General features: G+C 34.4%; 2 protein-coding genes across 3 annotated transcripts; both read right to left on the bottom strand.

The window, feature by feature from the left end:
• Positions 1–51: 51 nt before the first annotated feature.
• Positions 52–7565, bottom strand: LOC125048686 (rab GTPase-binding effector protein 1). Its single transcript, XM_047647505.1, has 15 exons — positions 7329–7565; positions 7158–7262; positions 6333–6470; positions 5028–5131; positions 4322–4408; positions 4057–4167; positions 3909–3969; positions 3688–3812; positions 3140–3372; positions 2955–3048; positions 2415–2590; positions 2238–2340; positions 1791–1907; positions 1591–1701; positions 52–1364 (listed from the first exon to the last, which is right to left on the bottom strand). The coding sequence occupies exons 1-15, from the start codon at positions 7375–7377 to the stop codon at positions 1197–1199; spliced, it is 1782 nt and encodes a 593-aa protein (XP_047503461.1). The 5' UTR covers positions 7378–7565; the 3' UTR covers positions 52–1196.
• A 1150-nt stretch (positions 7566–8715) lies between these two features.
• On the bottom strand, positions 8716–23130 carry LOC125049110. Of its 2 annotated transcripts, none has more exons than XM_047648216.1 (5): positions 22839–23130; positions 21760–21946; positions 10855–10960; positions 9546–9690; positions 8716–9447 (listed from the first exon to the last, which is right to left on the bottom strand). In XM_047648216.1, exons 1-5 carry the CDS (start codon positions 23026–23028, stop codon positions 9125–9127), a joined length of 951 nt encoding a protein of 316 aa, XP_047504172.1. In that variant the 5' UTR covers positions 23029–23130; the 3' UTR covers positions 8716–9124. The 2 variants fall into 2 exon arrangements, with proteins under 2 accessions (XP_047504172.1, XP_047504171.1); XM_047648215.1 differs by having other exon boundaries at positions 10831–10960; positions 22839–23112.
• Positions 23131–24343: the final 1213 nt, after the last annotated feature.

The raw sequence follows: 24343 nt of genomic DNA, 5'->3' as shown, positions 1-24343 counted from the left end.
ATATAATATATAATCGTTATATTTAGATATAAAATAAGTAGAAATAAAAAATAGTATAGATCTTTTTATTTACAATAAAACTTACAATATTTGACTATTAACATTTTTCTCAACTCAACTTTATACCGATTTGAATTCAGACAGAAAATTGGCACTTTAATGAAAAATGTCACCGGTTATGTCTACGGAAGCTATCATACATTACACCTTAGGATGGGAATTAAATCTTAGAAACCTTCCAAAAGTAATTGTCGACACATTTAAATTGTGTATTGAAAAAATCATCAAATTGAGTGTTCATACACATTTTTAAAGTTAGTGACAAGATGTCATTTATAAAATGACATTTTCAATCATATTTAGGGTCTGTTTCACAATGTACGGATAAGTTCTACTCGAATAGCACAATTTATCTTCGAAATAATTTGTGTTGCATAGCTATTTGTTACTTTATCCATACTTTGTGAAACAGACCCTTAATATAATTAAATAAATCATAGCTTTTTATGCTTTAGTGAAAATTGTGGGGAAAGGGCACAAATTGTTTTGTATTCTTATTTTATAAAAGTACTGAATCCTTTGCTATTTTTGCTCGGTTTCTTAGATTTAGTTCTCAACGTAAGTATTGCACATTCATAGTAACGTTAACATAAAAACATTATTGCAAAGAAAGATTTAAAAGGAAGTAAACGTCGATTAGTTTTGGCTTATCACTCGAACATTGGTCAACAAATTACAATATAAATTTACCGTTTTTAGATTAAATTCATTCTATCTACGTACAATACTATTTACATCATATTTTTGACGAACCGGTCGTCCGCCGAATTCTAATTTTACTCGCATAAAGTTTTTAGAGATTGTGAAACTACTTACAAGGAAAAAACTTTTTCATATCTTATCTTCGTATTTGCCGGGTTATGTTGAATTTGTTGGACGACAACAACGAAATCTGCGGCGCTACGCCGTTCACGCGGTCTGTCCGACGTAACTCGTAGATACTAAATAACAATAAGGCTCTAATTCACAGCACCACAGTGGACGCTCACCGTTTAGTTCGTTCAATAGATATCGATAATGAGAGATCACTAATTGTGATGAAAAACATTTCTATATTTTGTATATGTACGTCGACGCGTCCGTACTTTGGCGTTCCAGGTCTCGACTATATATAGTTAATTGGCAGCCGAGGGTCGTTAGTCCGGCGAGTTCGGGGGTTTGGTGCTGAAGTAGGGCGCGGTGTGGGGCTGCAGGAGAGTGCTGCAGACCGAGCAGACCCGAGCCGGGGCGCCCCTCGGCCCGCTGGGGACGGAGTGGTTCACGCACGGAGCGCAGAATATCCGGCCGCAGTGCATGCAGTGGATCTGAATCGACATTTGTACAATTATTTTATATTATATTTATTGAACCTTAATCAGATTCTGGTGAGTTTTTTTATCCAAAATACAATGTTAAATTAACAGAATAGTTAAGCGAAAATATTATTATAGTAGATAACTTCACTTTAGATTCAGATAAACAGTTCAGTTTAACGAAACTTGTGTCTGAATTACCAAAAGACATGTATAAGAATAATATGCAACGAAATACCTTTTTCCTGCTGTTGGGCAAAGCCGTGTGGCAGGAAGGGCACTCGGCGACGTCCTCGTCGAACTGCCACCGCACCTCCGTGTCCGCTTCTCGTATGCGCTGGAGCTGCACCTGCAAGCGAATCATTTCGATTTAATTAAATTTTAAAACAAATAAAAGACTCCAAAAGAAAAACATGCAAAATAATGAATAAAAATGACCTGCAGAGACTGCGAGAGTCTGACGAAGTCCTGTTGCACCTTCTCGCTGTTGTCCAGCTCTTGTTGCAGGACGGAAACGCGATTTCTGGTCTCCGACACCTCACCTTGCAGACGTTTCTGGAAAAATATTCAATTCATTTCATTAGGGAGCGTTCAAGTATTACGTCACGTAACTTTTGGAGATTAATGACCCCCCCCATGTAACGCGCCGTAACGTTTTTCTGTACCCAAGTATAGTAAAACGTTTCGTGACTACCTAGTGACTCTTTATGCCTATAAGTTACCATTATGTGGTGTAAAGTAATGGAAAGTCGAAAATAATATTAACAATAACGCGTAATTCAATCCCCGTAATACTTGAACGCTCCCTTAACTGCTGGAGAGGGACATCGGTGAACGGAAAAACTTTGAACAACGATTTTGATATCAGAAGGAAGAGCATCCTACCTTATCTTCTAGAAGTTTCTCAATCATATCCGTGGAGTGCCTCAGCTTGTTCGCGAGTTCGTTCATCTGTTCCCGCTCAGTCTGAAGCCTGTCCAGCTCGTCTCTGACGAGGGAATTTATCGTTAAAAAATGACTTCACTCAAAGATTGCGAGAGAAGCTAGGCTATCTGGCGCTACCTGCACCCCCTCAGCTCGGCGTTGGTGGAGGCCAGAGCGGCCTCCTGCTGATGCAGCAGGGCTCCGTGGGACAAGAGCTGGTTCCGGAGTTCTTGCTCGCTGGCGGCTCCCTCTTCCCGGCCGAGCTGACAGAAAATGAGCTGCTCGCGCAGTTGAAGGCATTGCTCTTGTAATTCCTGAAATATTCAACAATGGAATTAAATTACTTATTATTAAGTAAATTCTACACATTTTTGAGATGACATAAAAAACAAGTAGCATGACGTGCAGACCCGAGTTCGGCTCTCAACGTCGAGAGCAACGTATATGGCGAGAGAACATTGAAATCAGATATTAGATTGCCTAACGCCAACCAACATAAACAGCAAATTAAAAAACTACTTTTATATGCATTTGTCGCGCTCCTAAACAAGATTGCTATGGTTACATTTAAACAATCCACAGTGTTTTCTGATGTAACATATTATTAACTTGATGTCGCAGTCTCATTTCACGTTCGGTGCAAAGCCCTCAAAGGAGTTGAAATGAAAATACACTTACTATAACGTTGTCGGGAAGATTAATGATTTCGTTTTGCATCTCGACTGCCTTCTTCGCATACTGTCCTATCAACATAGCGTTGTCTCTCTCTAAGCTGAAAATTACCAAATTTCACACTCATTAATTAATTTTCGGTAAAAAAATATTTTTGAAACCTGTAATAAGGCAACCCCATCCGATCGTACCTATCTAATTTCTTCTGCAGCGTCTCCCGGTCCACCGTGAGCGTGGTGACCTGTTCCAAGGCCCTTCGAGAGGCGTCTTCGGCGGCGGCGCAGCGCTCGGTGACCAGATCGTGGCTCTCGGCCAAGGTCTGGCTCAGAACATCGATTCGGGCCGAGCTGTCTGCGCGCTCCGCCTGCCAGTTGCGGACGGTCTCGTCGTGGATCGACCGGACGCCTTCCAACTCTTCCGTCGCCTGGAGGAAATCATTTCAAACATATTTTAGTATTTAGTACACGTACACGAATAGGCGGTTTTCAAAATATTAAATATTATAGGGCCATGAGAAACCTAGTCAAAATTCAATAAGGTAATCTTGTAATTCAATCCCGATTACATATTTTCATACACAATATTAATGACAATAGCAGGTAATTTTACGATTTACTTTCAATAATAATTCACTATAAAAATACGAAAACTACGTTTTCATAATAATTGATTTCAAATATGATTCGAGACCGTATTGATTCATTTCACAGTTAGAATGTCATTGACACGAGCGCCTCACCAGTTTCAGGGCGCTCTCGGCTCGAGTAGCCCTCTCTCGAGCGGCATCGGCTCGACTCTGTTCCGCGACCAACTGCCTCTCGTAATTGGCACACATATCACACGACGCCTGACTCTTTCCGCCTTCTGAAAATTATTAAATATGTATAATAAAGTAACCTGCGAGACTGTTTGTCTCTCCAAGCTAGAAGGATGATATAAAATTCACTAAATTATTGTTACCTGGATCTGTTTTGCCATCGCCGGAACTGCTTCCTGTATTTCCTGAACTCGGAGCCGATTTCTTTAACAACAATTAAATTAATATAGAAACCGTAATTATTTCACTTTAAAATTTTTGACAACTATCCACTTCCATCAAATTTCTCACCATAGCCTCCTGTAGACGTGTATCCGTGTCTCTCAACTTATTCTTCAGAGCGACGATCTCCATCTCCATGGGCTGAATGATGGCTTGCAGCAGCTCTCCATCCTCTACATTCTAGAAACATTTTCTTCACTCTATAAAAGTAAACCTACGAAACGAATCGATAAAAGGTTTCATCGAACAAAACGACCAATAAGGAAGGCATCGACGAGTGGCCATAATCAAAAATGTACACACAGATTCACAATAATCAAATAATAACGCATACCTTCTTAACTGGCTGGTCGAGTTCCGTGTCGGCGCCGAGTTTACGCGCGAGAGACCGCACAAAAGTAGCCGGAGCCAAAGACACCTCCTGCCACATTTCACGACATACAGACACACATGTATGATGAATGACCAGAATATGCCTGTAGATTCTTGTTTAAGTTTGACTTCAAATATAAATTGTTTAACGATTGAATCACTTCACAACTATTTTTAATATTAAGCATATTCCAATATAAATTCACAAGCTATTTATATTTCAATTAATATTTTAAACATAATACTTTACTCTTATGCAACAGTTTTAGAGACCCGAGTAAAACTTAAAAGCATGATATTTAAATTTTCTCCATTAGAGCGGTGTTCAGCGATAGTGATTTCCGGTAATTTCCGATAACGTAAAGGCTGCGATACAATGGCGACATTAAATTGTCTGTCTGACTGATCGCGATAAACTGAGAGTCAATTGAAGAGTCAATATACGTAAAGGAAAACCAATTCCTATCTAATAAAATATTACGACGCAAATAGAAAAGCATAATGTTGTATTTATAAACGCAGATTGTAATAACAATAAAATAATTAAAATCATCTTAATGATCCCTCCTAAAATATAATATTTTACCCAGTCTATAACTGGCCTTAACCATATCAGCATGGTATAATTTGAAATATTAATTAATTTTGCGAACCACTTTAATAATCACCTGTTGTTGTGTGCGAAGTTGTTGTACCTGCTGTTCAAGCTCCGAGTTCTTAGCTTTGAGACGTCGGATCTCCTCAGTGCCCGACGATGACACTTCAATTGTTTCTAAGTAACGGAATAAATATTCGACAAGGTATATGAAAATTTATGTTTTAAATAACAAATGAAAGATAATCAAACAAGCTTTTGTAGTTCGTTAGTCCCTTACATGTAATTGTGTAAGAGGTGAAATTAGGGCAAATTACTACCAGACAGCTATGAAATTTTATCCAACACTTAAAACATAATGTTATGAATATTTGAATGTTCTGGTGTACTTATACAACATGTTAGATTTAAATTCAAATACCTATTGGTAAGAATTTCACTTAAACACTGGCTGCTTCATTTTCTGTTACAAATAACAGCAGTTTACACTTTATTTTAATAATTGACTGTAATATGTATAAATTATACTTATTTATTAATAACACAATTTCAAAAATACCTGTACCCCACAAATTGAGCAATTCAGTACTCTATTTGAAATTATGAAGGAAAACAGGAAACCAAAATTTGCTAATTAACAAGAGAGTGATAAGTTTAATTGAAGACCTATTAGGGTCAGCTTTAGAATTGGATGAATTAATTAATCAATATTTCAAATGTAGATTGTTTCTGTAGTTACCTAATTGTCAATGCTATTGTGATGTCCGTATATTTTTATCTACATTAACTTGCTATTTTGACAGAAACATTTATTACTAACGAAACACACAAAATAATAATAATTAAAAAACCAAAGAAAAATAACAATTGAAAGCAGGAGGTGGAGCAGATGTGTTCCACAGCTCTGGTCATTCTGCCAGAGACCACCACAGCTAGTTTGGGGCTTAGACACAAAAAAAAATAATGTTATGAATAATAATAGTAGAAAAAATAATAATAGTAAAAATTAAGTGAAAGTAAAGAAGTAATGTGTAAAAGTATATAGTAAATAAAAAAATAAGAATAATTGTTAAGAAATAGATAAATAAATATTTTTGGGCGGATTAGAAACTATTTACTACTATATAAATCAAAGCAAGTGTTTATTTTATGTATGCCACTGTAGTGTGTGATTTGATGAAGGAAAACAAGAAAAGCCTTTGCCATTAGCAATTTACAGAACTTACAATACATTATTAATTCTAAAAAAAAATTTAAAACTTCTATGCAGAGATAACTTAATTGGTAACTATAAATATCAGCTTCAGAAACAATCAGTAAAACTGAATGAATCTCAGTAAACTTCTATAATAGTAAAATGAATAGAAAAAATATTTACCACTAACTAACATCTGCAAGCTCTGTATCTCTGATTTTTGGTTCTCAGTGAAAGTCTGAAGTTGCTGGAGTTCAGCTCTCAGGCCTAAGACTTCCGAGTCAAGCTGCTCCTTCTCCAAACGAAGCTTCCTTAGATCATCTGAAGTAAGTTAGTGATATATTATTGTCTTCAAAAACATTGTATCATGGAAAACATAAAATGCAACTTATTGAACCACATAACAATTCATAAGTTCTATATATTATTTGAGAAACTGAAAACAAATCAGATATTTTTGAGATTTAAAATATTTTGGAAAATAATATTAAATTTAGAAAAGTTGCTAAACTACGAGCTATAAACAAACATACCACAATCAATATGTCATATCATGAATAAATCTGCATTGCAGATGCATTATGAAATTATTATAAGTTTTATAACACCTACTTTTATTTAATTTTTTAATAACCCCAAAACATTTGAATTAATTGGGAATTTACCCACTTTTTATTTCATTTCAAGCCTAACTAAGCATATTAATAAAAAAATATTTTATGTGACTATTACCCTCTACTTATTCACATTGAAAATATTACAGTTTTACTGCATTATATAAAAAGCTGAAATATGTATTGTAAAAGTATGTTAAAATACAAGCATATTACTCTCAATAATCCTATTAAACTGGGGGGTGAAACAAAACAATGAACAACTGCAGAACATCCACATAACAACTTTTGATTAAAATATTACCTATATGAGTTATTTAAAATTAGGTTTATATCTTCATTAATTATGAAACAGAATTATATTGAAGATATAACCAAATCGTTGTTCACCAACCTTCTTTTTGTAAAAACAGCTCTTTCATTTTTGCTCTCTGCATATTAAATTGTTCTTCCAAATGTCTCCTATTATGGACCACGGTGTCCGCTCCTACATTCTCCACTTGAAACAAAAACAATTCATACCATTCTAATGAAATATTACTAATTATACAATAAGAAAACATACCTATTGGAGCGGATTCGCTAGACATATTCGCTTGTTCTTCCATGTCCATTTTCAGTACGAAAGCGCTTCCTACAGTATTAACTGGTTATTTTAAGTATACAAGTTACGTTGATTCATTATTAAAACGAACGATAGAAATGCATATACTCGCAATTATTTTGCAAACATTTTATTTTTTTCGGATACGGTAAAAAAGTATGACAAAAACGTTTACTTTTTAACAAGTCAATTGTCATTTGACAATGTGTAACGTTACACTGAAGTTGAAAAGATATATCATCAGCGTATAGCAAAATGTTTCTAACTCTTCAATTAATCAACCCATAACTTATTTAGATTAATGAAAGGTTTACAAGAGATTAAACTTTGGGTTCTTGAGGGTGCGAGGGTGATACATTCTAATTTTCTCATGTATTTGTAATATTATATATTATAATAAATCAATAATAGTAACATTCAAGTAGTATAAAATAGCTGTTATTTCGATCGTTATGCAAACGTGCGTTGCTTTAAGAAAAAAAAATCTTTTATACTTTACCCTTAAAAATCAACCCAAATAATTTTAGGAAATTTACGTTCTAAGGTCGATTTTACTTAATTTTATTGCCAGCCGTAGTCTATAAACTCATAACCGTGTAAATTAATACGCATGAAATTAAATCTGGATTTTTTAAAATCAATTTAAGATGAATTCTTTCAAAATCTATGTACTCGGCCAAACAATATGGAGTAGCAATAAAGACAAAAAGATTTTTTATTTTTTTTAATAAAATAAAGTTACAAACGTAAAAACCCAATAACGAGAGTGACCTGCTCTTGCCAAAATCATAACTTGAATCCTTCTGGCCATGCTTTCCACGATGTTTTTAATAACTTATTTGTTTTATTTTTCTAGAACGGGGAAAACGGGCTGGAGGGTCACCTGATGTTAAGTGATATGGACCCTCTCAATGCCAGAGAGTGCTCGCGAGTGCATTGTTGGCCTTTGAAGAATTTTGCTCTTTTCTTGAATGTCTCTAAGTCGGACGTTTTGAGGAATACTTTCCCACTCTTCTGCAATGACTCTTTTGAGCTCTGATGTTTTGAGGAGCAGGTTGCACTAATATTACTCGTCTCCTTAGAACATCGCAGACGTGCTCAATTGGATTGAGGACGAGATTTGGATCTGGCCAATCTAAACGGCGGATCCCAACTTCTTGCATGTTGCTTTCACGTTGCTAGAACGGTGCGGGCGAGCTTAGTCATCCATAAAAATTGAATCATCTGTAAAATTCTCTGTTGATAACAATAGACAAAAAAAAATACAATTATTTTTTTAAATCTAGAAATATGTGTGACATTAAAAAAAAATTTTTTTAAGTAAATTAGGGGATAATCAAAAGACATATTAATTTACCTTAACTTTATTTTTTCTATTTTCCATAACAATAACACTAATAAATAAAACAAGATACGGAATGTCGTTTAAATCGGACGAATTATGATAAATTTAAACAGAAGTAAATAAATAATTCTTATAATGTACTATAGTGACTAAAATTACAATTATTTAGTTTATTTTAAAGCGCCATCTTTCCGCCCAAAATACATTAAAAGGCACAGACATATCACAGGTTTAACGTTTAAATAAATAGTTACGATAAATATAATTACACAATAAGTAGGTTCTAAATTATTTACAACAATTCACGATGAACATTACATTAAATGCAATTTACAGCGTAAAATGAAATCTGTGCACGTAACCGCTAGATGGCGCCAATTCGAACTAAGCTTTGGTGTCGAGCCCGACGTCGCTAGAAGCCGGGTCGAGCCTCTCGAAATCGTATACCGTTCGGTCGGTCTTCTAAACAAGGAACTTGGACTAAATTGAAATAGATGTGACCCATGAGGTGCGACGCTGAGGTATTCGTTGCTTTGAGGCATTCGAAGAGCATGTCGTCGCATTTACAGTGAGATTTGCTATACAGAGAGTTGTTGGTGAGGTTATATCGTCTCGAGAAGGCGCGCACCTTGGTCGGGCAGAGGTCGTGAGTGCGACAACACCGGTCCAAGGCGCGGTCTGCGCCCAGGTCGTGGTAGTCATCCGCTATGTCGCCCGTCCCGCACCATTTTGTACCTGCAACCGACTGAATTATACAACAGGAAATAAATGGAACCTCCCTGTTCCCCAGTTTTATTTACTATAAGACTACGTGTATAAGTCGCGTTAGATACCTGGTATGATTCCCTGTAGAAGAGAAAGTGGGCTTCCGCCCAGCAAGCCGGCGTGGGCGCCACCCGCCCTCAGGCGAGCCTGCGCGTCGTTTTCTTCCATCCAGATTGACTCTCTGCTATTGTCACCTGCTTCCACTCCCTCAATCTGAAGCAATAGTGCTTGTTAATCAGTCCTCCGATTTAATACACTGATAAAGTTAAAAATAACTCTCAACATATATATATAAAATTGTGTCTGAACCAAGATTCTATAGTCATAATATCTACATTAAATGAATCCATCAGTATTTATAAACAATTAGACTGTAAAATTAGTAAAATAAATTAATTTGCAAACTCTATAATCATTAGCTTATACATAAGGCATCTCAACAACGTTATAATTTCAAAGTAATCATAAACGGAATCGTTCATAGAAAATTGGTCGACCATCAATTTCATATAGGTTAGTTTATTCGACCGTGAACTTTTATCTTTCATCTTGCACAATCACGAGAAATCATTATGAAACCTTTAGACACAACATAAATACCTACGTCAACAAACATATCAAGGCCCCAAAAAAAAATTAGGAAACATGTAAGTTATTATTTAATAAACATAGATTTATGTCAATAATTTTATCTGCATAAATCAAAATGTTTGCATTTAAATATGCACTCGCGTAAAATAATATTATGTTCTTCTAACAAAAAGAAGCACGCAAAGAATACGTTCACTTATAATTACTCTTAGAAATCTTCTAATTGATTGTTGCTTATATTTTTTAAATCAAGGAGTCGACTCCCGTGCCCCAGCTTTTATACATTTAACGCCATTTCTGTATTATCTTTTTCCTATTGTCCGATCAAAGCTTCTTAAAACTACTATACAATGCGATTACTATCGAGTGTCGTGGTGTCTCTACACTGAAGTGGTCGATGGTGTTAAGATAATAGTGCATTGTTCTCTTAAAACACATATTCTTAAGAAAGTCGGGTAAGTACAAAGTTAAATAAAAATGTTTCATTCGTTAGAAATTTTCTTTAGATGTAGGTACTATTTTTATGTTATGTATAAAACATTTGATAGCTTAGTAAATTATTGTTTTATATTGTTAGTAATAAAATAGAAATTACTTTTATCTAGTCGTGACGTTTATACCATGCACAAAACGCAATTTAAATGAGGTTATTAAAGGGAAAAGTTATCATTATTGTTGGTAACACTAAATGTCTCGCAACTAAATAGGACAGTCTATATACACGAGATATAATGCACTAATGTATGATTATCTATTTGTTACCTGATCGTAGAGCCGTGAAGTTACCTGCTGACACTGGCCCATCAGCTTGGTCATCTGACGGAAGGTGATGCCGAGAGGACGGTTGATTCTGCTCAGCTGACGAAGCAGTCGGCTCGTGTCTTCTTCATCGCTGGAAATGTTCATAAAGGCTTCATTAAATATCAATGATTAATGTTTCTAGAAATTTACTTTTGAGTTTTTGTTTAGGTACATCAGATCAAATAAATCAGTGGCGCTACCTTTTTAGGTCCGGGCCTCAGATTTCTGTGGCAGGTAGGTGATCAGCCTCCTGTGCCTGACACACGCTGTTGATTTTCTGGGTTTCCTCGCAATGTTTTCCTTCACCGTTCGAGCCAATATTAAATGAACACATTGAAAGAAAGTCCTTTGGTGCACAGCCAGGAATCGAACCTATGACCTCAGGGATAGTCTCACACTGAAGCCACTAGGCCAAAACTGCTCCTTTTTTTTACATCAGACCAAGACAAACCCAAACCCGAGACTGGTTATAACGTATTACATTAATCGAGTATTGCAGAACTCAGTCATGGCGGCGGACATCTATATATAAAAATTAATTGTTTTATCGATTCCTTCACTGAATATTAATGCGCTACAAGCTATTGATGTCGACTATTCGTGTTAGCATTATTCGTCGGCCTAATACACAAACCAATGAGTACATATCTGTTCATTCTATACCAAAGAACTGTAGTGCACGAATACTTTAATACAAACATTGCTACGTAATTCCGAGCTGGTATTGATCCAACTAAAAAACTTTTCCGTTCCACCATTATTCATCCTAATCGTAAATTAACTACATATTGTCGAATACAAAATTATATTGTATTAAAACTGAGGTGGGAGTTAATAGTAACTCGGAAAATTTTAACCAGCTTTTTTACTTCATAGTTATCCAATGACCGAAGGGAGAGATACATTTCTTCGTTAGTTTCATTGATATTTATAAGGAAAGTTTGACTAGCGCTTACAACTTAAATTTGTTTTCGGCGCAAACCTGACACGCGGCTGTAAGGCGGTATGCATAAGTATTTAGAAAGCAAATTAATTATGTATGTCCCGATAACAGACTATAATGCGATAATAATATAGTTACTTAATAGGTGATTGACGTTTTATTTTTGAACATCATGTACTGCAAATTTAAAGAAATGAGATACGCGTTGTCGGGTACAACTTTAAACAGTAATATCTGTACATTATCGTTACAGTAATGTACAAGAAACGAAATATTCAAATTTGCTGAATTCTCATTTTATATAATTCCCTTGCTAGCAATTTCCTAGTTGATAGAAGTTGAATGAGGCATGCAATAAATAAAAGTGAATAATTGAAGGTCGAATATCGAAGGCCGCTGACGTTATTGACATTATTGTTTAATTTTTGTATAATGAAAGTGTAACAGATATTTTTGTCACAGGAATTGTGTTTATAATGGCCACTTACTGATTCTATTCGTTAAAGTTTTATTAGACTATTTTCAACTTTAAAAAGCTAATGATCTTTTATTTATTACCAGCATTTAAAATTGCATTACACTGTCAACGTGTATCTGTAAAATTTATGGATTCGTATATAATAATTATGTTAGAAGTGTTTTTATATTAACTTTATGAAATTACATTCAGGCTATGTAAAGAATTTATTATATAATCCATATTCTTAATTGAATTTTATTCTGTATTATACGATGGTGCGTAAAAGTTCTTTTTTATGTTTCATTTAATTTTACTCATTTCTCTTAAACGATAATTCACTACAAAGAACAGAGCGACAGTTGGCGCACTTTGTCCACCTCTTTACATCGGTATATCAAAAGAATTTCCAAGCACCCAAAAAACACAAAGACCTAAAGTGTGACAATTCAGTGTTTGTGAATTTTGAAGAAAGTCATTAATCTGGCGTTGCATAACGTTGGGTCAGGTCGGAGGATCACTGCACATCCGGGTCACATCATTATGTGGCCATCATTACACTACATCGGATGTACTTGACATACAAATGATGCGATTGGCTTTACTCAAAATCTAAAGGGCATTTTGCCGCTTTAGTGCAGCGTTTGGCGAACAGCCAAAGTGTACAGCACAAATTAAGGACTCTTAGCATAAACTTTTTCTGTTTACATCATCTATTTATTGAGCATTCTATTTATTGGTTTATTATTATTATTTAATTCATAAAAAACACAAACCTGTCGTAATATACGACCCTTAATCCATCAAAATGCATAACCTATGAAAAAAGTTTACAAACGATACATATTACAACTTTAAAAAAATTAACTAACTACTATAGGCACTACCAAATAGTAGAACTTTAGACACTTAACTCAACGGATAATAAAAAAAGGTCCGTTAACCAATGTAAGTCTTTATTTTGATTGCAGCTACCTTATTTCTATAATATCGGGTCTTTCCTGCCAAAACTGAAATATTGTTATTTATAAAAAAACTCCTGACAAACTTTTTATTGACTAAGAGCAAAATTCTACTAAATGAACATAATTGGTCCACTGATAGAGAGATTGCTATTTGTATGTAGGTATGTTATCAGTCGATAGATTAACAATTATGTATTTAATTGTGTATAATTAAATTAATGTTATAAAATCCGTATAAGGCAAAATAGCTCTAAAATAAATAAATAGCTTACAAAAACGAATTGTTATCACATCGACTTTCCCCGACTTTCCATTTCAACAGATATATTGTCGTCCGGAAGTGTTACTTCCTCGCAAGAACACGTCGCAAAGTGTATTCAATTTCTTTTCATTTGCCATCCATTCGGTACATTTAACTGCACAATTATAATCAAAGTATTAGTCAAATCATAACAATCAAATTTCTGTCCTCAGGTCTGATATCTTCATTAAACATTAACTTAGCTAATTAAAACTCATTAGATGGATATGAATATAATAATCCAAATTTTGTGCTTAAGCACCCAAGGGACAATTTCCGTTGATTTTTAATGTAACAGAGGGCAAACGGCTCATCCGATACCGCCGCCCATAGACACTCACATTGCCAAAAGCTCGCAAGTGCGTTGCCGGCCTTTTAATAATTCTAGGAAAAAAGGCCTATTATTCCGAAACAATTATTCGCGGTATTAGAACTGAAGACTTCCTGGTTATGGATGTACATACTTAAAGCAATAGCCGAATCTACTATAATCCTCATGTTTCCTCCTTCCTCCTTTTATAATGATGATCCTTTAGAATTATATAAGCATAGTCATCCCTCCGGGGTTGCGGGGTCAAATTGAGGACGATTCAATAAACGAAAAGTTTCCTCAATGAAAGATGAATGGATCTGATCCGCATATCCACAATGGCTCGACACTCGCGACAAATGCACAACAATAGGTAATGCACGCTGAACCTAGCTCCTCGCTCGATCTAGACAGTATAATGTTCCTAGATTATGAACCGAGATATTATACCAAACCGAACATTTTAGACTAAAATTGCAATTGAAAAAAACGTCTTGCTTGCCATATTTATTTGATTTCTAGTTTCCCGCAATATAATAATAATATTTACGCAATACATAAAATCCAAAAAGTAGTAAAATATATTATGGGCAATGATTAAATAATACCTTATTATTAATGGAACTCGCCATTTTTTTTAGGTTCTTTTATTCATCACGTGTATATATTTTTATGAATTTTCGATGCGCAAAATGACCGGGAAACCGAACCGATATTTTAGACTTGCATTATAGATACATGATATGTCATGTGATCGAAGTTGGGGTTTAAGCTTCGTATTGAAAATATGTCTACCAGTCTCGAAGCAAAAGCTGTTAAGTGACTTCTTAAATATTCATAGACAATAAATGAGGTAAGCTGTAGGTTTTTATGTAATCTATGCAAACGAGAACTTTGTGGGTCGTGTTAAACAAACTGATGAAACCGCTTCTAGGCAAAATATTATTTTTACGTAATAAATAGGACATTGACTATTTTTATTCGTGCCTTTGCCAAAAACAGCAACTAATCGCTTTGAATATATATAAATATTTAGAAATCAACTGCCTAAAGGGACCATGTGTTTCAGACACAAGGGGACGATGAATTATATCCAAACAGACACAGAAATGTGTCTGCCTCATGGGAATAGATATATCTTTACACTTTACACTAATACCAAACAGAATTAAACTTAACTCAAATATACCAACCCAAAATCAAACTCAAACAAGCGTACAACATATTATATTGTCTCAAAGGTGAAACACGAGGTTTGTAAAAAAGACAATTCATGGCTAAGGTGCTAAATGCGATAATTCAATAATACAACGAAACCATTGTAGTTCATTGGGTCAATGATTTAAGGCTGGTACAATCCGAACGAGCAAGTCGTCACGTTTTATACAGTTCTAATAAAAACTTTTTGTAGATAGAAAATAGACTTTTCTTTGGGAAAAACGAAAATGACCATTCATTAAGAAAATTGATCTTTTTAGAAGTGAAACTTCTTTAGGCGCATGAGGGTAAATTTTTACCAAAACGTCACGAAGATGTGCAGCGTTTTTGTCGAAGAAAAGGGAAAGAGCAATTGAGACCTATTGAGAGAGAGTGTGAAGGGCGAATTACCTTATAGAAATTCTATTTGTAAAATTAAAATGTCGTAAAGAGAATTTATGAAATATTAGTATTTTATTATTTAAGCAAAATAATTAAATGAAATCTCAAATGAAGAATTGTAAATTAAAATGCCACGTGTTTTTACCATCGAATCTATGAAATGAATTTAAAAAAATAAATTTATTATTTGTATTAATTTTCGACAATACTATTTTAATGACAATTAATTTCATTAAATTCCTTAGATATCTTACTTTTTCCCTCCCTCTAAGTCTCGGAAATTTAAAGTTATAAATATGAACAAGACTTAAAAATTAGTTTGCCAAAGAAGTTTCACTTCTGACATGTGTACTTTGTACGCACGCACTTTTATTTTGTTACAAATTAGAATAAAACTAGGAAAATAAACTGGTTATATGTCCCAAACTTAATATTATTGATTTGTACCCATTTGTAATTGCCCACAATAGATAAATAAAATATATCACATTACTGACCAGAAACTAATTGAAAGTTAATTAAAGTCGGTAGGTACTAGAAAGTAGAGAAATGTGAGTGTCACTTTTAGAAATTGTTTCTCAATAGACCTAGTCTAGTTAATTACCTATTTGAAACGATAGAAGATAATTTTACCTTCTTTATTGTCGTTTTAATTACTTATTTTTGCTATTAATGATTCATAATTATCATTATCATAATTGTACATTCTAGATGTTTTAATTTGTTTATCTTTTAAATATACGAAAGATGTACGTACATAACCTTAACAGAAACATTTTCATGTAAAACCAAACCAGACTTTTTATATGGCTCGCAATCAAAAAGGTATCATATCTCATGTAGAGCCTATAAAAGACACAGGAGCTTAGCGAAGTCTCTCGTTCTACAAGCCCTAACTTCACAAAGCCTACTACCACACTACCTTACTTACCTTATGGGTATAGGGTGAAAATTTTATTTATATTTTCTATTCTTGTAGTTTTCACCTTTTTTATCGATTCGCAACTTTTAATTTTATTTACGCTAGCATCAGAACTCATATATTTTAAATAAACGTCGAAACTAATGTATGTGAAAATAAGTGTAAAAACACGTTTGAATAAAGCTACCTACAAAATAAGTTAGTTGATCAAAATTTTAATAACTTCGTATGTTTGTCCATTCTTCTACGAGGCTATTAACGTTAGTAATAGATTACAAAGAAACAAGTTTCCACAATATTAATGCGCGGTTAGATTGCTACTGATCCTTGGGCTACATATAGTTTGGTAACCCCTCTTCTCAAGTCTCTCTGTAGATTGTTTCGAAATGTAAATGAGACAAAGCTGTTTAAAATACGAAATTAGCCTTGCTAGTAAAAACGCTAACAAGAAATTATTAGCTTTTTGTAAAGCAAAAATGCAACCGCAAATTACAGTAAAATACAACCTTGCACATATTCATGAAGTTCATGGAACAATGAGTATTCAACGAAAAATTAGTATGGCAAAGTCACTTCCCGCCATATACGTTTTGAACGTACTAGTTCCGCGAATACCTCAGGGGACCACACGCTTCAGCTGGACGCACAGGCTGCCCTTCGTATTCTTAACTCTGCAGGGCAGGCAACGTATTCGCGAGCCCTTTGGCCCCTGTTCTATTAAAACAACCTAAGATCCTTGTCAAAGAAACGTAATTTCTATTTCTAGTAGTTCGCTTAGAAAGTCGCGGTTCAATATATTTACAATGAAAAAATTCTACCGAATATAGAGAGCTACATAAGCCACAGCAGAAAATTACGACGTCAACCTTAAATTGTGATATTAATAATACTTTGTTGTTGTAGTTTTGCCTGTCAGACAAGACCCCGTCGGTTCACGTGCTGTTATTCGTTTGACGTAATTTGTGTCTCGCGAGGACGATTTGCCGATTTGCTGGACGATTCATACAATGTGTTTTGTAATTGTTAACGCTATAAATTTACTGAAGGTACTGAAACAGAGAAAAACCACTAAAGGGACTGAATAAGGGACCGAATTAAAATAGTTAAAGCTATCTCTTTTAATACAAAAAAATCGTTGGCGCTACAACCACGCTTTAAGCCTGTGCCACAGATTTCTGTATCAGTTTCGTGATCATTTGTTTTCTGTATAATAGTGCGTAGATCCCCATACTTCTATGCTCGACACACGCAGTCAGCTTTTTGGGTTTAAGGCAAGCCGCTTTCCTCACGGTGTGTTATCTTTGCCGTACGAGCGAGTGTTAATTGCACTCATAGACTGAAAGTCCATTGGTGCACAGCCGGGGAACGTACAATCTCAGGGATGAGAGTAGCACGCCGATAAACTGCTCACCTTACTATATTTATACACCACACTTGAAATAGATTATGTGCTATTTAAACTAAACACATAATTATTCGTATCCGTTATTTTACACTAACAGTTGTTAATTAATCATTATATCTCTAATTAGCATAATTACGTAACAATAACGATTGATTCTATATAATGTACATATTATGCAACTGTAACGAAAGAAAAGTGGGTCAAATATTATAATAGTCTACGTAATTTATTATTCATTTAAGAATTGCAATTAAGAATAATAATTAGGTATATTAGTATAAACACTTATAACTTCTTGTAGTAATCTGCATCTTTACACAAACAAATTGGTTTCCATAATCACCTCTTCCTCCGAAATAATTTTTTTAAAATTATATTGTATTTTAAATTCATAGCAAAACCGTTAGCGAAAAAATGAACTGTAGTATTGCATAGTGACAATCGTGCGCATATTCCGATGCGACAATTGTTCAATGATTGAATCAATGATCGCGCCCCTCCCCCTTCTCTAACCTTCCCCTTGTGTGCCTCTTCTCTTCCAGATACACAACAATTCCACGATGTTTATACACACACTACCTAAAACCTCAGCCAAAAAAATTTCAGACGCTGTCTGCCGTATGCTAGTCTGTGTTGCATTTAATCCAAAATAAAACGATTTTTTTTTAAATATAAGTAATGTTTTTTTTAATCATTTAGGCGTAAGTATATATTAGTTATACCGATGAAATTCCGAATGTAGCTCATATCTGACGTAGCGATAGGCTGCTTTGTGCTTGATAAAATATCACATCTATTTCCGTAGCACAAAGGTGTATAAATAGACAAAGTAAATAGGCCAGTCTAAATGAAGCCTGCACCCTCCGCCCTTGACCTGTATGCAGCAATTGTAAACCCAACCGGGAGAAGTATCAAAATTTACCAGACTCTATACGCTAAGCTATACGGTCGTACACAGAGTCGTTATTACAGAATAAAAAGTATTCAGCAACAAAATTTATAACTAATACCACCATTATTAATGTGTGGTACATATGTACAGCTTGGAAGGATTTTATTCAATTTAATATATTAAAGAATTTAAAATTTAATTTCCCAGTTCCGAAATATATAATTATACTAATATTTTAAATGTATATTTCAATGTTTTGGATATACTGTATTTTCGAACGAATTAATATGCTTTAGTTTTCACGTCGTTAGAAAAAGTTTGTATGTATCGCCCTTGACCTGATAAAGTTATTGTCACCGTTCCTGGCTGAAGTCCAGACTGCGGAGCCTAGAGGATCAACGGAATATTAATGTTACTGCAACACTACTGTACGAGGATTTACATCCTTGCGCTTTTCCGGTAATTTAATAAATAAACTAGTATTTTTTTATAAATATTATTACATAGCTTAATAATCGTCACCAGAATGCAACTATTTTCTAAATACATGGATATAAAATACAAAAAATGGAAATTTTTGTGCAATCAAAGTTAAAATAGAAGTTTAATTTTAAAGCTTAGCAAATAGGTAGGTGTATAGATACTATTTAGTATCATATTGGGAGGCTGGATACAGCGCTAAATCTGGCTCCAACTGATTCTCATCTATCGATACAACTGATAACACTTTACTTAGCAGGTTTACAACATTTCCAGAGAGTTTTTAAACGTTAAAAACTGCAAAATTGCGAAAAAATATAATATCGCAAATTGGAGTAAGGCTATAAAATGAAAATCTTTTTAAAGCTACGATGCATAAAAACGTGCATAGGCAGAAGTGGCAACGTGATCGGATAACGAGTAGTGTCGCATTCTTCCATTATGCACTTCAGAGAAGCCAATATAAAGTACATAACTACTGCACATTGCAATCACTAATGAGATTAATGTGATCTGCCTTTTATGTCTGCATTTCCGCAAGTTTGTTGAAAAACCAATACAGCGGCCTTTCAAAGGCCTTTTAAATTTATATTCCACTATAAATGCTCTATGGTAAGTGCTGTTGGAACGATAGACGATATTTCCAATCTACTGATGAAGTACTGAAGTCAAACAAAATAATTGAAAATTAGTTTTAGCAAAATATTAGTTAAGTGTGTGATTACCAAATCGTTGGTCGAAAAAAGTTAGAGTCAAGCGACGTTCTTGGACTTTCGACCATGACACGTCTCCGTATCGTAATACTTTGCGAAAATTATTACTTACAGATATACACAATAATGTACCACAGATACTCTACGCTACATAACAATTAATAGAGTTTAATTTAATTAATCTTTCTACAAATGTACTCATGTGAGCCGGGTCAGTGGTCTTAATAACAAGTTCATTGAAAATGAAACCACCAGTTTCGCCCGACAACGGCCATTTATTTGGCCGACATCCGTCAATGAATTTCGTATTGTCATTCGGAAGATTTGACAAAGGATGCTCTTATTACTTCTTACAGTTACAGGAAAGAGAGGGGAGATTTCGCCTCTCACATTTAAATGTGCGTTAGTCAATTGATAGTAAAAGCAAAGGTAGGTATGACATATGAGTTCACGATCAATTTAAGCTATTACGTTTGGGTCTCTTTATTACTTGCTTATTACTTCAATACGATAATAATTCTTCTGCTTAAAATATGTATTTGTTAAATAAATAAATATATAGTTTAGTATATTAAATAATAGTGATGAGCCGGCATATCCGGCCGTTACCTTTTTTACGTTTTTATTTAATTTTTAATCGTAGTAAGATAATACAATCTTTGCTACAACTCCAAAAATATATTTCTTGGTTGGTTGTTAGGATCTCTTCATGTTAAATTCTACATTACAACCCTTAATCATAAGTCTACATACTCTGTAGATAGTATATAGATAGTATCATAGATCATAGGAAAAATACAATACATATTTTTCTATCCATAAAGATTACAATGTCAAGTGCACGCAATAGTAAACGGCGACAGTGAAATGATAGGTAAAATTGAAAACTGGTTGCGTGCGCATAATAGACTTATGTCACATTACGAGATAAATCTTGTCAATGGAAATCACAGGATATTATCCATTTTTATGTTATTTTTTCAAGTGATTGTTATTTTAACAAGGAACATTAGAGTAAAACATATATACGTAGAAAAGTGTCCGCTTGCGCTTTAAATGAATGCAGTAGAAAATACGAGTAATAAATCTCGATTTTCTTGCCGGCCCTGACTTGAATCATCTATTGAGTGTGTAAGACGTTGTATACACGTATGGAATATAAAGCAGATTAAGTCTGAACCTTGAATGTAATAGGCAGCTAAATAATTCAGCGCGTCCTTGCTACGCGAGTTGTAACCGCCCTACACCTTCGTACTTTGTGAACTAGCCTATCTAATACTAACTAGTTAAGGATATCTATATTAACCGCACTTATGTCAGTTTATAGAGAAAATTTATGTGAAAAGCTTTTTACACCTTGGTACTATCGTTGTAGCATATATTTGAATTTAAAATTTAAACAATCTGTTATATGTAAAATACCTTGAATATAACCGTTGAGAAGATGGTTTTGATTTGAAACATCGCGTTTTATATGAATCATATCAATTATTTAATTGAATGTTCTCGTTGGAAACGGTCTGCAACATGGGGGACCTTACGAAAAGAACATCGCTCAACACATTACTGGGTTAATAAATCACCTACTATTACCACGACCACATAATAAAGAAATAGAATGTTATTATTCTATGATAACGATAACAATATTTCCATTTTAAATGTGCAATTTTATATTGGAACCGGATTTTACTATCGTAGTCTTTTAAAATATTCGAAGAAGAATTTTTGAATGTAGAAGCTTTTATTTTAGCTCATATCTATAATATCTACTGTTATTCTATCAGCCTTAGAACGAGAAGATAATTCCAAATAAATATCATAAAAGTGAGCATCAGATGACAACATGGTTCATCGACCAAGCTTTACTTGATTTATAAAACAATTATAAAGTAGTACTCACTAAGTCTCGATAAGCTCACAGTTGAGCAGTAGCTTTTCCTCTCCCAGCTCCACCACTGCCACAGTCTGGTCGTGGAAGTAAATCATACGAAGGGTGTCATTGCTCACGCGACGGCCGGAGTACGGCTTCACACCAGCTTCCTTACGATCTATGCTGTCTGATCGGGCACCCACTGTGCCCACTAATCCTGAAGCACATGTTAAATAATTGTAAAGCACACACAGAACAACTAAAAATATAAGTCCTGTTCGTTCTTATTTCATGAATGCCCTCATCTTTATTATAAAAATTCACAGATAGAATGATCTATCAACAGATTCTAACGAAAATCTAGGCTGCGAAGAATTGTCCCATTATTTTAATTAAATTACAAAGGCATATAAAATATTCGTTAGTGAGACACTTCAAATTAAATTACAGCGCTGCTGCACAAGCAGAAAGTATAATTCCCTGTTAAAAATTTTAAGCTTCGGCGAAACTGTTTCCGTTACACCGCTTCATTAATTATGTAATGCTCTGTAAGTTTTCAGACTACTTTCTGAGCTTGCCAAAATCGATAGACTCCTACAAGTGACTTTATTAGCTGCAGTATAAATTTATCCATGTATTACGAGGGACGATAAGAAAATGGTCAAACTCATTGGGAGAGGTTAAAAGCATCTGTTCTGTACTTTTCGGCTTTAGAACGAAATGTGGGAATGAAAATTATTCTAAACCTAATATTATGGAGTTATTATTATGCCAAAAGGGGTATATTTATCACAGGATATATCAAGAATATCTAAAAAAAAAACAAAATTATATTTAATGGTGTTTACAACTTTATAACGAAAATATAAAATTGAGGATATAGTGTAGGTATAGAAATATCGTGTAACTAAGAACCTAATAGCATATACCCAAATGAAAAGTTTTCAGAGATTTTCCTATGTTTTTGTGAAAAACTACTTTCGTAGTAAATGTATAACTTGTGAGTATGTGTTTTACACTAACTTTTAGATCTTATTCAAGTTTTTCTAAGATGCTTTTAATATTTATGTAAAATTCAGTAGCCAGACCCGGCACCCGTCCAAACCCACCTGCTAATGACCAGCTCGCTGGTAAGCTGAAAGTGAAGGGCTTCGCTGAAGCAGTTTGCGGTGATGAAACAGCAATACAACATATCACAATCACTGATAGCAACGACTTCAGAAGCCCATCCATAGGCGCGCCGCGGTTCAAAGCGTCTCTGGCCGATCGCATCGCGGTGAGAAGCCTACGGAACGACATGCTTAGACCATGACGCGTGCGTCTGCTCCGGAGCCCTGATGCCGACTGACCGCCGACCGCGACTTTCTTCGTCTGACGTCACGTGGAAATTTCACTTGATACGCGATGCAATGATGCGAAACGTTGATATCAGTCTGCATACTGTTTGTGTCATATTGCGATGTTCCTGTGACGCAAGAATTTTCCACAACGGCTCGCGCCATTAATCTCGACAGATTTAAAGTCTGTTGTCTACGAGCATGATCATAAAGACTGTCTGGACCATAAAATCTTTTTTAAAAAATGTCTATAAATTATCTATACAATATGGAACATACCATATGTAAGGAATATACATATATTTTTTTAAGGAAATAGCTAAATAACCTGTCACCGTCACACGAAACCGAAGAGCTGGTAGCTGGCACCTCGGACAAAGAATTAGTCTGGCTATTCAAAGGGGTAACGCTGCCAGTATCTTCGGAACCTTGCCTAAAGGGACTCCTTTTAATACATAATATATTTTAGTTATTATATGATATTTTTAAAGGTTTTAGGTTTAGATTCAAAGAATGTTATTTTTACGATGCTTAATTTTTGATTTAGTATTATATCAATAAATTTTAGTAATATAAATGATATACCTAAGGGCATTCGAATTTTAAAATCTTTGCAGTCCCAACAACTGCGTTTATCGGACATCATATAGAAAAAAATACCAACACTTTAATATCCCTGTGGTTGCATAGAACCATTTTACGACGAAAAAAAAAACAAGACTTATATTTTTATTCATGTAAGTCATCTTTCAATCGTCATCAAGTCGAAACTTTAGTTTTGAGTACTATTTTGATGATAATTGGATAAACCATATCGTTAACCGCTGAGTCGTGGAGAAAATTATTGATTTCAGTTATAAAATATAAAGTTATTTTATTATGCCAGTATTATTTATTTTTTATCTGCATTCCGTGAACACGATACCACAAAACTATAAATATGCTTTAATTGTTATATCATAAAGTAAATTACACGCGTTTTTAACCTTACGGATTTCAAAAGTTGTTACAAAATCCTTAACGAGGCAAAGTTGAGAGCAAGTGAAAGTCGTTAATCACTAGTCATCCTTCCATTAATATCAGTTGTGTAACATCGTATGGCTATTTAATGACGTCAAATTACGCCTATTTTATAATCGACATGAGAAAGTTTTATGCTAGAATTTGTACCTACTATTCATATTTAGACGTTGTGCATTCGAATCTCTGGAAGTACTGGACCCGATCTCCCCTAGCTATTACTAAAAAAGCGAATGACCCAGTCTGAGAAGGATACT

This window comes from Pieris napi, chromosome 4 (assembly GCF_905475465.1).
Source record: "Pieris napi chromosome 4, ilPieNapi1.2, whole genome shotgun sequence".
Lineage (NCBI taxonomy): Eukaryota > Metazoa > Arthropoda > Insecta > Lepidoptera > Pieridae > Pieris > Pieris napi.
This window is presented reverse-complemented; position numbering and strand designations above follow the sequence as displayed.

What these genes read in the sequence shown, in the direction of transcription:
- LOC125049110 (XM_047648215.1), bottom strand. Translation starts at nt 23,028, where the DNA reads ATGTCGTTCCGTAGGCTTCTCACCGCGATGCGATCGGCCAGAGACGCT. An exon ending in AGCGAGCTGGTCATTAGCAG is followed by an intron (nt 21,947 to 22,838) that starts GTGGGTTTGGAC and finishes CATGTGCTTCAG; the next exon opens with GATTAGTGGGCACAGTGGGT. An exon ending in TGTGAGCTTATCGAGACTTA is followed by an intron (nt 10,961 to 21,759) that starts GTGAGTACTACT and finishes GAACATTTCCAG; the next exon opens with CGATGAAGAAGACACGAGCC.
- LOC125048686 (XM_047647505.1), bottom strand. Translation starts at nt 7,377, where the DNA reads ATGGACATGGAAGAACAAGCGAATATGTCTAGCGAATCCGCTCCAATA. An exon ending in TAGCGAATCCGCTCCAATAG is followed by an intron (nt 7,263 to 7,328) that starts GTATGTTTTCTT and finishes TTTTGTTTCAAG; the next exon opens with TGGAGAATGTAGGAGCGGAC. An exon ending in AGAAACTTCTAGAAGATAAG is followed by an intron (nt 1,908 to 2,237) that starts GTAGGATGCTCT and finishes ATATTTTTCCAG; the next exon opens with AAACGTCTGCAAGGTGAGGT.